The sequence below is a fragment of the Urtica dioica genome, chromosome 4, assembly GCF_054948205.1.
Source record: "Urtica dioica subsp. dioica isolate 48M chromosome 4, U.dioica_male_clone48M_v1_H2, whole genome shotgun sequence".
NCBI classification, from domain to species: domain Eukaryota; kingdom Viridiplantae; phylum Streptophyta; class Magnoliopsida; order Rosales; family Urticaceae; genus Urtica; species Urtica dioica.
This window is the reverse complement of record NC_142759.1, coordinates 10,564,449-10,578,344: the sequence shown is the minus strand read 5'-3', so window position 1 is coordinate 10,578,344 and position 13,896 is coordinate 10,564,449. Positions and strand designations below refer to the sequence as shown.

Below are 13,896 nucleotides of genomic sequence, written 5' to 3'. Positions count from 1 at the left end.
TTAAAAAAAAAAACAAAAATTCATATTGCAAAAATAGAACGTAAATAATACATATTTCTAGCAAGGGAGACATTTTTTTGTTACATAAATGTATTATGTACACATTTAAAAAAAAGAATATAAAAATCAGCAAATGAGAGCAACAAGTAGTTCCCACACCATTCTAAAAGAGTAGGTGCCCCTAAACCCTAAACAAAATCTAACCTTGAAATTCAGCCAAGCCTGCTCGTCTTGTGGGAGGAAGACCCGCGTTTTCGTTGTTGTTTCGTGACGTATTAGGTATTAGCTTGATGCTTATTTTTTTTTTTATAAAACAATTGGGACTAAGGTCTGTGCACCGATGACTCAAGTGCTCATTTTTGTAGCTCAACCAGCTTTACACTACCATCTCCGCCACATGAAAGAAAACCATGAGAAATAACTTGTATATCCGTGACTCCAGCCTGAGAGGACGATCAGGCATTATTTTAACATATATTTATATATATATATATATACACATATATATATATATATATATTTTTTTTTCATTAAATGACAGTACCTGGACCAGTCCACCATAACCCCGCGAGCTCGGTTGCAAAAAAGTATGTCGTTCATGCAATTTCGGCCAATGAAATACCATCCTAGATTCTTTTGCATCCCAAAGTTTAACATCCCCGTCTTTGCTTCCTGTCAAGAACAAACTTGTGTTCGGGATTGTTGCTATCTTGGTGACACTCCCTACACACAAATCATTTTTTATTATATACATTTTTAAAAACAGGGTTATTTAGAAACTTAACCAAAAGGCATTAATTATTGCAGTGTGACCTTAAAAGTCAAACTCGATTATCATACCTGAATGAGCCTTGGGTATGTACCAAACCATCCCATTCAGGTTTTGGTCCCCAGCTTTGCCAGCTTTCCCAGATTTCAGATCAGTATTTGATGATGCGTCGATGGTTCGTCCGCCATTGCTAGAATGTTTGTGCCTTTTTGTCTTTCCAGTAGCAATGTATCGAAAGTCGTGAACGGCGACATCACCGACTTTACCGCCAGTTACAATTAGGGGTGATACAGAGCCACTTCCTATGCCATTGTCAAATACGGAAAGCGAGCGTGCACCGCCTGCCAAACAAAAGAGGAAAGGTTGATATCAGAAGTGATGCGAGTGAACTTTTGCAGGGACTTTTTTCTTTTATAAATATATATAGATAATGGCTCCGTGTAATTTGGTATGAATGGGATAAATAAAATAGTCAATATCAACGATGGACATAGAAAGATTCTGGGAAATAGAACTGTCTATTACAAACCCTTTAACTCCAACATCAGTTCCATAAAGTTTGTACCTTCATGGCATAAAATGGAAGCTTGCGATGACTTTGGTGGAGCCAAAGTATCCCATATCACCACATTGACACCACTGGGACTATACCCAGCCACAGCAATGATTGATCCACTCGAAGTAATATAAGTAATATCCCTGAAGATGACGAAGGAAGGAATTAAACAAAAATTAAAAAATATAATCGTGAAATCAACTTTAACCCTTTTTTTATTTAAAAAACATGAACGATGATTAAACACATACGATGCGTGGCTTTCAAAGCAGTGAGACGTTTCAGTCGGGTGGATGTTGCTCCTTCCTCCGACCTCCAACTGCCAAGTGCACACGGTACCATCCAAGGCAGCAGATGCGAATCTGTGTCCGTAATGGTCAAACTGTAATGCAGATATGGAAGCAAGAGCATATGGTGGAGGGACATTTGCAGCAGGAAGTACTCCATAAGTTGCAGTTGCTTTGTCATTTCCAAACTGCAATAATCAGATTCCAGATCAGTAAATAGCCCAAATGGCTGATACGGAGATAGAAATTACATATCATGCGTGGCTTTGTATACATAAAATACTTCCACGGCTTAGCCAGCAGATGTTTAGCTCATGTGTAAATTACAAGGAAACAACATAGGATAGTGACTTTCCGATGGCACATTCAAGATATCCGTCACATTATCGGAAAGCATAACCAATTTTTTCTATAACATACAAAACTTTAACAGATGTTATCTAAATCACCGCAGTATCCATAAAAACTTCACATTCTTACACACACAAGAACAACGGAAATGCAAGAGCCATCGATTTCAAAAGCATAGTTCAATACCTCCCACAGGTAAATGTGTGTATTGCTAGAGCCAACTAAGAAGATGGGTCTAGAGGGATGGTTGGAGAAAGCTCTTGCACGTATATTCCCTGTGGTGGGCAGTGGATCCACAACATCCTCGAAGTCCTCTTGAGTCTCCCAACCGATGCCAGAGGCACCGATACCAGCATAGCCTGGGATTCCAAATGCTCCACCACCAGTCAAGTCTCTACTGGGCTTTGCAAAAGAGCCCACACCAAGAGTTGCTCCACCCAGTCCAAGGTGTGCACCTTTCTTGTTCCCAAGACCAATACCGGGAGAAACACACGTAGGAGCTGGGGTTGAATCACAACCAGCCCACCTGTTAACTGGCCAATCAGCCTCCGACCAGACATAGTCCGAATCATATCTTAGATTCTTCTCAGCTTCCCAGTTGAAAAACAGGATACCCTGAATCAACAAGAAACCGATGTGTAATGCTATTGATGTATGTCTGTAGATATAAAGCGACGGATAAATTGAGAGCTTTTAAGCAGCTAAAATATTTTAAACTTCTTTTCAAGAGAGCAACCTGGATTAAACGGACTTTAGAAATTTCCAGATAAAGCTTCCACAATACATATAGCATGTTCACAAAACAAATGCACAAATGAATGAGGCAAAATAAGAGTAAATGTCGAATAGATACTCAGTTTGGGAACCAGACCAAAGCCCATAGACTATAAGCTGCCTCCAACGACTATAAGCCCATAGATTCTCAGTTTGGGACTATAGATCTGACTGCCAGACAGAATCGGTTGCTACCTTATTAGGTCAATAATTCCGTAGTTTCTTTAAACTAAACTAAAAAAAAAAAAAAGGAGTGCCGTAACGTGAGCCTGGTTGTCTTTTGGCCGAAATCACAAACTACGAAACCTGGCATGCTAACCATGATATGGGAAATATAACTGTAATAAAAACTTGAAAATAAGTAGAATCACATCAAACATAAACGTAGTGTAGTCTGCAGGTCTTACTTTTCGGTTACTAGCAACGGCTGCTTGACCTTGATGAATGGAGTTGAAGCACAATGCCTGTCCAAAACGCAAGAGAATTTATTTCAGTAGGGTATAGATCATGTGAAACCTCCAAAAACATTCACTCATGGAAAGTGGAAACCTCCAGCTGTCGATATATTCTTTTAGATCAACTATATGACAGACCAAAATGTTTAATCTCACAAGTGCAAGATGCAAAAAAGCTCAAGTATGGAATTTACCTCCAAAAGTTCCCCATTTCTCTTGAGAACTTCTTTAGGGCTTAGGAAAGAAACATTTTCATTTACCATAGCTATATCCTTTTGTCGTGGACTCGGACTATGGTTACTCTGAGATTGGTGTCCTGTAGGCCTTACAGATACAGTAGGGGATGAACTACTGCTAGGTGTACCTTCTCGAGAGTGGATATCTTCAGCTTCACCCGGTTCTCCCACACTTGTATACATCTCGCTCCATGATTTTGACGGTTTATGAGCATCATGCAAGGAAATCATTTTCTCGGTGGCCAAGCTTTCAGATATCATTCTGGAATCAGTACAGAATTCCCATAAACTATTGAATCCATCTTTTCCATTCACTGTGACAAAATTTGCACTATCCTTAACTACAATTTGATCGGTAACTCTTTGAGACTGATTAGATTCTTCTAACCAAGCATAAGCCTTACTTTGACATCCATCCGCCAGTTTCTTTTCCAGATATGACCCCAATTGTTTTACATGGTAAGAAGAAGCTTTTTCTGCAGTGGTTTTCATTACCTTGACCAGTGTCAATGTGGCCAGCTCAACCTTTTCTTTTGAGTTGTTCTCATCGAATTCAAGATTTGTGCTAGATGATCCAGAAGAAAGTGTACCATGGGATAAGCCAGAAACACAGCCTCCTTCAAGTTCAAAAGACATTGCATTTAGTTTATGCTTCAGAAATTTCAGCATGTGTTGCCACAAACAGGCTCCTATTATTTTCCACTGTTCATCTTCTGAAATTAAATACTTTGTATCTGGGTCTTGATTTTCTGGCAGGTGTTTAGAAATCTGAATTTCTCCCACATCATCATGTACTATACTTTGACATACGAGTCCTGCGACCTCAGGGAGAAGAAGCTTAATTGTCGCAAGATCAGCATCATAAATTGTATGTCCATCGGTTTGAGTGATCAAGAGAGGTTTCATCAATAAAAAGAGTCCTCTGCAGTTTCTTCGAAACCATGCAAATGCAAAATGAATATAATATTCAATGATATTAAGAACCACAAGGTATTTCTCGGTGAGGTCTTCACTGAGGGATCCACATACCATCCTCATAGAAGCTCTTAAAATCCGTAATGACAACAGAAGACATTGAAATTTATATACCGAAGCATTTGACTCAGAAGATCCATTTTCATTCAATACACCATTTTCTACATAACGGGCCACCGGTTGGGAACAAGCTACACTGCAGCAAGTTATAAACCGTGAGACTAACAAGGAAATTTCCTTTGTAACCTTGAAAAGTGGCTTGTTCATAGGATGCAAACAAATTTCATCAACCAAACGAATTTCTTCCAGAGGCTGATCTTGATTTTTGTATTCATGAAGTAGATCATATCCAAGAAACAATTGCCCCTGATTGTACAGCGAGACTAAAATCTGAAGTATAGAGAGAAACAATACAAGTATCAATGGAGAGAATAAAGATAGAACAATCTGGAGTAATACAAAAAAATACATGAAATTCTATACCATACCTTGCTAAGTAGACATAGTGGAAGTGTTGAAAACTTTTGCTCATGCAAGCGAAGTCCCGCAAAAAGCTTCTGTCTAAAAATTTGGAGACGTTCTTTGTATTGGTGATTTGCATATTCTCCAGAACATATATGTCCAGGGGATCCAACAATAAAGGATTCCCAGCTTGGATGCTCTCTTATCAAATTTGAGAAATATTTAAGGGCCAAATCTAATTTGGTTTGAGACTCGAGATGCAAAGCCACGTCATCAGCCAGCCAATTAGAAGGACCTCCAATTGAAGGCTTTAAAGTTGTATTTTGTACAGCTAAATTGTCAAAGCTTGATATATTTCCTTGATTTATATTCCCAAGAACACCCAGTGAAGATGAAAGGTACTCCAATGATTCAAGCTAAAAAAGTAACACTGGAAGTATTAGAATCATCATATTCAATTCTTAAGGTGCATGATAGTACATAAGACCAATCAGATTGGGAATCGTGGATATTCAAACTATCTCTATGTTCTTAATTTGAAGTAGATTCTTTCTGCATGTCTTGCACATACCAGGAAAAAAAAAAAAAAAAAAAAAAAAAAAAAAAAAAAAAAAAACTTTCAGATAACAAAAATAAATAAATAAAAACTGTTTATTATTCTGCTCCTGATCCAGTATAGCAAAAGCATGAACTGCAACAAGACTTACTGGAAGGCCATGTCTGCTAAGGGCAGTAGCTGTCATCAGAGTCGAACACCTACCAAGCATTGCAGCTGTTTGGTCACCAACTAAATTCCTTGTTTTATTTTTGGACGCAAGTGTAAAGCAATAAAGACCAACATTTGGCTCCAAGAAAGCAGCTTTCTTAGAGGAAATTGCAGAATCCTCAGAACCCGAATCATTTTGAAAACCGGACATTATCATAAAAGATTGGTAGTAATTCCCCAGTTCCCACTGCGAATCAAGGAAAACAAAACAATTAATAATTTGATAAAAACAGCCAGTAGATGTGTCACACATACAGATATATTCATTAAAAAGAAAGGTATAAAAACAAAATAGCATTTAAAGGAACCTCCAGAAGGCTTGCTAGCCAATTGTCACCCCTCTCAATGGCAGATGGAAGCATAATCTTTGTTATTAAGTGATGCTCTGTTGGTCCACCAGACCCTTCGACCAGACGACATATAACAAGTGCCAGTTGTTCATCCCCAAGATTCTTCGCGCAGACATTAATAGCAGAAGCAATGTCACCTCCAAGTAGGAAAAAAGCAATAGCTAACTCCAGTTGATGTTTCCCCATTAAGACATATGCATTCTTCAAAGCGGCCGCTTTATTCTTCTCCTCCTGCAGGTAACAACAGTTGTGCTATTAAAGTTTGAAACTTGTAAACCAGCAAGCACTAAGCTAGATGAACCATCAAAACTGCTAAAATAAGTGCAAAAAGAAGAGGCAAAACAAGGAAAGACCAAGAGCTGGAAGTTTTTGGCGGTATGAAAGTGTAAGATTTTTTATGCATTTTTTTTAGAACTAGAACTATATTTTTGACAGCCAGCCCATAACTTCAAACAGTACCTTAAAGTTACGTGAAAGAAATCCAACGAGGGGCTTGTCTTTCTCATCCTTGCTGATTTTGAAAAGACCAGATAAAACTTGAATTCTATTTAGAGCGATGTACAATAATGCACAATCCTTGGGCTTTCTGTTCTTCAAATACTGTGATCTAGCCAGTTTCTCCATCTGCCCAAAAAAAAAAAAAAAAAAAAAAAACTCATTGTTTTATCATGGTCAATACAGAAAGTAGCGACAATTACTATAATATTTCATGGCACACTGAGAGACCTATCTAATAATTTTACTTCTAAAACTACAAGTCATTGAAAAATTAATATATTCCTTTGGGACACCAAGTACTCCAACATGCACCACTAAGCTCAGTATTGAAAGCAGTGTTTCCATCATTATTGCATATGTGGGAGGAAATGAGATTTTATCATTACCGACTTGAGCATAGAAAGTTGACCAGAGATATTTTCCAGTGCTTATGCATTCAGTAGAAAAAAATGATCAAAGATTAATAGGTTACCTTTGCACGCAGTTGCGCTGCATTGGTGAACCAAAATCCAACACCCAAGTTCCGCATTTCAGGCCAAGATGGTTCATTTGGTAGTACAGATCCAATCAAATTATCCTCGCAATCAGAGTGATAAGCCCACACGATAAGGCTGGAATCAATAACCAATTCCTCCATTTTTGCTGGTCGGTCAAACTTTCGGACAAAATGGAACTGTTGAAACTTCAGTAAAACCCAGAACCTATGGAAAATCATTTACAAAATATTCAGAGGTAGATGAGAGTAATCAATATAATGCTAATATCCATTTTATATCTATTAAAATGCTACCACAGTTGACATGTTTCAAGTAATTAGCAAGATATGAGATACTTTAAGGACGTTATTAAATATGTTCGTTAGACTTTATAGCTCTGTTAGTATAATACTATAAACACTAGACTGAATCCCTGTATATGGTTCCAATCAGGTTATCAATAACACATTTTCATTCAAGCAGTGTGTCTAGTTTCGTTCTTCTGGTTGAAATGGTACAAATGAAGAATAAAATTTAACAAAATAAAAATATGAAAATGATCGGTGACATGGAAAAGCTGGGATATATGATCAAAATATCTACAAAAGAAATACCTCTGTCCAGGTTCATCAAGACTTCCATAAGCAGAGTTTTGATTGCTTATTTCACCCAGAAGATCTACTACAGCAAGAATTTGAGTCTTCTCCGCATTCGTGATATCAGTTAAATTGTAAGACTTCTCAATTGTATCACTGAAGGCACCTAATTCAGACTTTGTTGAAGATGAATCAAGAATGTTGCTGGAAGAATGAGGCTCCAAATTAAATGCAAAGGGGGATGCATTATTTCCACCCCAGTTAAATCCTTTTTCAGATAAACTTTTTTGGACGGGTCCTTCAAAATAATGTGAAAGAGGAATTCGTGGAACATTACTTCTGAAATTTACAGACCCCGAACTATTCTCCGAAGCTCGAGTTAGGTACTGATGGAGATGCTTAATGACTGAATATGCACGCTTCCAATTGCCTATAAAAAATTAGAGCTTGCAACTTTATCCATATATTATCATCAGTTCAAATTAAATTAAAATTAAACAAGCACAATGAAACAAAAAGATTAAAAAAAAAAAAAAAAAAAAAAAACTAAATTCTAGATAAAATCTGATTGGTCTACTATTTGGTCCAGAATGTTGTTACTAACAGTTGGCTCTCAGGAACCATGATATTTATGTAAAGGAAACTCTGAAGTATACAATTGGGGCATTTATAGACTATTTGGACAAGATGACCAGCATTAAGGAATCCCTTGTTCCTTCACTAACAAGGTAAATTACAACAGCAACAACGATGCAATTTCTCAGACTAGCTTTGAGTCAGTTAGGAATTAGTATTTATTTTTTCTGGCATGCAGATACCATCATAGATATTTACTTCTCCCATTGAAAAACAAGTATAGAATACAGCATAAAATACTGATTATAAGCACGAGCAAAAGAGCGAGATGACTGCGTCTTTTAATCAACTTAATGGTATGAGTATCAAACAGCTATGTACTCACTATAAAAATGGTATGAGTTTCTCTTCTTGAATGAGTTTATTTTAATACCTGTAAAGACATTCACGAGCAGCGCCTCGGGATGATATTCTGGTAGAGATCCACCTAACTTCACAGCTACTTCTAGTATGCTCCATGCACCAAGACAATCATGCGGTGATATGCCCATTTCTGCCGAGAGACTACTCCCCTTTTTCATATCTTTAACAAATTTCCACTGTGCGCCATCCGCAATGGATAATTCTGCCAAATTACCAATGTCACAGTCGGCGAAAATTTCAGAATGAATGTTCTTTTGATTTTCGGATGCAAAATCTATGCGGTTACTGTTGTAACAGTTTGACTCGACTTCGCCCTGAGGCTGTTTCTTTGCGAGGAACGACCATTGACTAATTACAGACAAGTGATGATCATGAATCACAACAGCTGTAGCTCTTGGCCCCCAAAAATAGTCCTTAATAGGAGAAGAAGTACGGGCAAAGGCAATGCATCGCCAAATATCACCTTTCAATGATTTTCCAGAATTTAATAAGATCTGACCACCGCAAGAGCTTCGAGAAGATAAGCACAACTGAGAATATATGCACAGCTGGTTCTCAAAGCAAACTCCTAGCAATAACTGACCATCACTCAAGGATAACCAACTTAAAGCAACCAGTTGTTCGTCTAGGGCTATTGTATCTTCTAAAATAAGAAGCCCTGAGCCAGCAATGTGCACAGCTTCCCATATAGAAAGAGTGTTGACAGAATTTGAACAAAACTCCTTACAGATGGTCACAACCTTACCACCAGAGTCACTTAAGCATACAGTACTTATAGGCCCGCGATGAGTGGCACATATACCAACAAGCTCCCACAGAGTATCCGCTGAGTTTTGTGTTTCGCCAATTTTACTTCTCCACAGTTTTAAAAAACCGTTTGCACAGCCTGTGGCCATCGTATATGCGGGAGTACTGTTAAATTGATCACTAGAAAGGGCAGCTGTTTGAGAAACCAAATTATCTCGACACACCACAGCAAAACTTGTAACGTGATCTTGCTTGTGGGTTTCTGGAAACTGCGATGAACAGGTGCGCGCAATAACACAATATCTTTTACCAGAAAAAGTTATTCTGGTTGCCTCTTTTGAATCAAAATTACAACTGCAGCAATTTCCTGGTAAATCACAAGAATGCAAAGTGATTTCCCATGACAGAGCCTGAAATTCACTAATCCATACACCCAAAAGCATAAATTTACTAGTTAAGATCCCATTAGCAGTAACGGGCAACGGAATGGAAAAGATATCAGTTGGACCTTCCTCAAAAGGACCATGACCAGTAAAAGGTATGGTACACAAGTAATGACATACTAGATTTTCATCTTCAGTTGGATACTTTACCATAAAGAGGTCGATTCCTACAACATGTCCCATAAGAAGAAAGAGCTCGCCATCCAATACTGCTGGAACCCATCTCAAGGTTGTATACTTGGAACATGAATCACGAGTTTCAAGCTTCCCGAAAATTTCCCATGCAGGAATTAGTGTCGGTTGACCGAAGTCATAGTTAGAAACGGTAGACAAAGACCAAAATATAAGTAACCCATTGGAATCTATTGATGCAGCCAATTCAACTTCACTGTTATAAGGATGGGCTGCTACTTGTAAGATTTTCCCAGTATGGCCATCTAAATTCAAATACCCAACAGTTGAACAAGAGGTGTTGTCATCATTCTGTGTTTGCCGCTCTACAGTATTGAAATTTTGTGGATGTAAGAGAGTCCAAACCAAAGAATTAGAAGGTAACAACTTAATAAAAGAGCACGTCGTTGGTGAACTAGACACATTATTCCTCAAAACTATGGCTTTCCTGATAAATAATTCTTGGGAATTCGGTAGATCAGGCCTACTACGAATACAATTTATTTTAGAATCTTCTAGTTCTAGTGACTTCCATAGTGTAACTCTAGGATATCTCATAGGGGAAACATCATCTAGACAATGGACAGCCCAAAGACTAACGAGCCCTCGAGGTCCAAACCCGATGATCCACGCACAACTGCCCATATTATCAAAATCGTTTCCTTTAGAGGCATTCACTCCTTCACCACTTTCAAACATATCATCGATCTCCATTGACCATGTTACAAATACATCCACGCCTAAAATACCCCTCATCGACTGGTTTACCTCAATTACTGCAGCAACACAAAAGGAACGTCTCGTTGCTTTATGATGATCGTTACCTTTTCTGACCCTTCCGTTATCAATCTCACACCACAATCTTACAGTTCCATCTACGCAACAGGTTAGTAGAAAATTTCTTTCAGATTTTCCACCACCCGTATTTGACGGTTCTCCTTTTAAAGGTCTCCATTGGATCATAGAAATGGGCAAAGGATGACTTAGCCGAGTTTTATTGAATCCCAAGTGTTCATCGTTGAGACATACATGTACACACTTGCTCAAGTCGTCGAAAACCAACCCTTCAGTCTGTCGTGCATCTGCATAAGAAGAGATAGCAAAAAGCCCCTGGATAGACCATGTTGCAGAAACCAGAGCTTGAGGCTGATCTACTTTGAACTTCCAAGCGACTTCCCAGAACCTGTTACTTCTTCTCCAAATGACAACCTCGAGTCCACAAGCAATAATCCCATCACCTGAGCCTGTCCATCCAATAGCTTCCACCTTAGTGGATTGCACAAGTAGTGCATTCTGGCTCCAACAAAAAGAACCTGAATATGAGTGCAAAAATTTCGAAATTTAAGACATGCAAATCATATATGTGTGTGCATTGGGATATGATCAAAAGCAAGCGTATACATTGACATGATAACAACTATCCAAAGCTAGCATATATGTGTTGAACACTCCAAATTTAAGATAACAATAATAAAGTGCAGTTTTTATTTAATCACATTGCGAAGAAAATATAGCATTTAAGTCTACTATGTTTAAGTCCACTAGACAACGAAGACCTCCATAACATTTCAGTTCAACTGTGATTCCACCATTTTCAAATTCAACAGGTAAGGCAATACTACTCAGTCATATTCTAAGTACAGATTCGACTATGACTGAGTAACAGCTAACAGCTAACTAAATACTACTCAGTCATATTCTACTCAGGCAATACTACTCAGTAACAGCTAACAAATACTATTCCAAAATTTTCAAATTTTGTAGCAATTTAGCAACAACTAAATATGGCATTCTGACCTAGCAAAAAATGTGGAAAAAAAACACAAGCTTTAGAAACCTTCTACTACTAAGTCAAATTCTAAGTACAAATTCAAACTAAAGCAATCCCAAACATTGCAGTCCAAGTTTTCATTCCACCAGTTCCAGAATCAACACCAGAAGGATATTCAAATACCTTTCGAGGTTTCCGAATCATGTCCGAAAACCCAAACGCAATTCCCTGCTGCGGCGGCGACATCCCCGACGCCAGGAATCTCGGGAGACCATGCCACGGCTGTCAATTCCGACGAAAGATCGCCGGAAAGGTCGAAAACCTGCCGAAATATCGGTCCGATCGCGGTCTCGTCCCCAGACAGAGGAAAACGGAAGTGAGAGATGACCAGCAGCGACGAAGCTCCATAGGCGATCCACGAGAGGTCCAAGAAGCCCGGGAGCCAATCGATGGTGGATCCGGGAGGGCCGCGCCGGGTTGGGGCCGAAGGGACGGTGTCGGAACGGAGAAGGGGAAGAGGAAGGTGGCGAATCAAATCGGTGTCAGAGATGAGTGTTTTGGAAGCTGAGGATTCTTTCTCTGCCATTTTTGGTCGTAATTTGGTCCGATAGTTAAATTGAACAAGATGGCTATACTACGCCCATCTTTCTGCGTTTTTTTTTTTTTTTTCCTTTGGGGAGCGCCCAAATACTTAGTGAGAATATGAATTTCAAGCAAATTGCTGCATAATAATAATAATACGGTAAAAAAAAATACATTGAATTTAGTAAATATTAATATTTATTGATTTTGTTTATGAATGTGAGTAATCATGGGCATTGGAGGCTATAGGAAGTTTTGGGTTTCGAAAGGATTGCCTATCCGCTACTCAACGGCATCGAAAATTTTCGATCGGAAATCCTCTTTGGCACGGGTCACGATCACTCACGATCCACTCACATTTTGACACGTGACAGCACAGTGCCACGTGTCAAAATGTGAGTGGATCGTGAGGTGGTCGTGACCCGTGCCCAATAGCAATGCTCATTTTCGATTGATAAGGACAAATTTGGCCTTATCTGAACAGAAATTTCCGATTCCGCTATTGAAAATTTCAGTTCGTTAAACAATGGATAGGCAAATGAAACTTCTCTAATTAAAAAAATAAAATTTAACTTCTCTCTTTGTTTTTTTCTTTGAAAATAACTTCATAATGGGTATTTTTAGTCTTTACAACAAAAAGTTAATTAAAAGAATCAACAAAAAGTTACGTAAAAGATGGTATTTGCGTCAATAAATTTGCTGAAGGTATAAATTTGATTTTAATAATAATGTTAAGGGATGTATGTGATGGTAAACACTTCCATTATATACATATGTGATATACACGATACTACTCATATGATAAGAGTCTGAAAAGATACTCAGACAGTCCGAGATCAGAAGATATACAACATTGAGCTCGAGTCAAATAAGCCTCAGAACTCTTGAAGGTTAAGGAACAACCCGTTCATAAGTCAAGAACGAATTCTATCAAGCAAAACTTCGAAGAGAAGAAAAAATGGTAAGTCAAAGACTAGTCAAAACAAAACAAACACGTGTACATAATAAATAAAAATTAAAGCAAAATGCTCATCTCGACGGTTGTGCTAAGCACACGAGGAACAACCACTCACTACACACGTTCTGGGAGCGATTATTTGATAATTGTCAAGGACGTGAGATTGATCACCCCACATACTCGACTCATAATGTCTATAAATAGAAGAGGAGCTCTCTAGAGAATGACACTTCCCTTTTCACGCACAATACATAAGCCCAAAGCTTTACATATCGTTCAACACTCTCGTTTACTTACTCTCTTCTACTAGATTAGTCTGTACTTAGAGAAAGTCTTGCCTAGTTACTTAGAGTTCTCGGGACTGCGTTCTCGGTATCAAATTGTACTCCATGAGATAATTACTGTACTAATTTTACTTGTCAACGCACGATATTTATGTTACCAAAATCAAGATAAAAAGTATAGTGTAGGTGTGATGGCGTTAACATTGGATCGTTCTAAACATGCTCTTGTGGAAAGAAATGCATTTCCATTTCCACGAGGCACGGAATTTCGGGTTTGACTGGAAGAAATTATTCATTCCAATGTTGACCGAAATTCCACTAGGTATCAAAATGAAATTTTCATTTCAGGTATATGAAAATGAATTTCCTTCAGGTCATAAGACATTTATT

General features: G+C 38.2%; 1 protein-coding gene across 2 annotated transcripts; it reads right to left on the bottom strand.

Annotated features, from left to right (window-relative positions):
* On the bottom strand, positions 1 to 12,461 carry LOC149400321 (transducin family protein / WD-40 repeat family protein). Of its 2 annotated transcripts, none has more exons than XM_089611051.1 (16): positions 11,866 to 12,461; positions 8,561 to 11,224; positions 7,570 to 7,981; positions 6,952 to 7,180; positions 6,441 to 6,605; positions 5,940 to 6,212; positions 5,573 to 5,818; positions 4,892 to 5,281; positions 3,387 to 4,793; positions 3,145 to 3,201; positions 2,150 to 2,578; positions 1,577 to 1,800; positions 1,335 to 1,468; positions 841 to 1,110; positions 545 to 723; positions 1 to 443 (listed from the first exon to the last, which is right to left on the bottom strand). In XM_089611051.1, the coding sequence occupies exons 1-16, from the start codon at positions 12,266 to 12,268 to the stop codon at positions 354 to 356; spliced, it is 7,572 nt and encodes a 2,523-aa protein (XP_089467177.1). In that variant the 5' UTR covers positions 12,269 to 12,461; the 3' UTR covers positions 1 to 353. The 2 variants fall into 2 exon arrangements, with proteins under 2 accessions (XP_089467177.1, XP_089467178.1); XM_089611052.1 differs by having other exon boundaries at positions 8,561 to 11,204; positions 11,866 to 12,063.
* Positions 12,462 to 13,896: the final 1,435 nt, after the last annotated feature.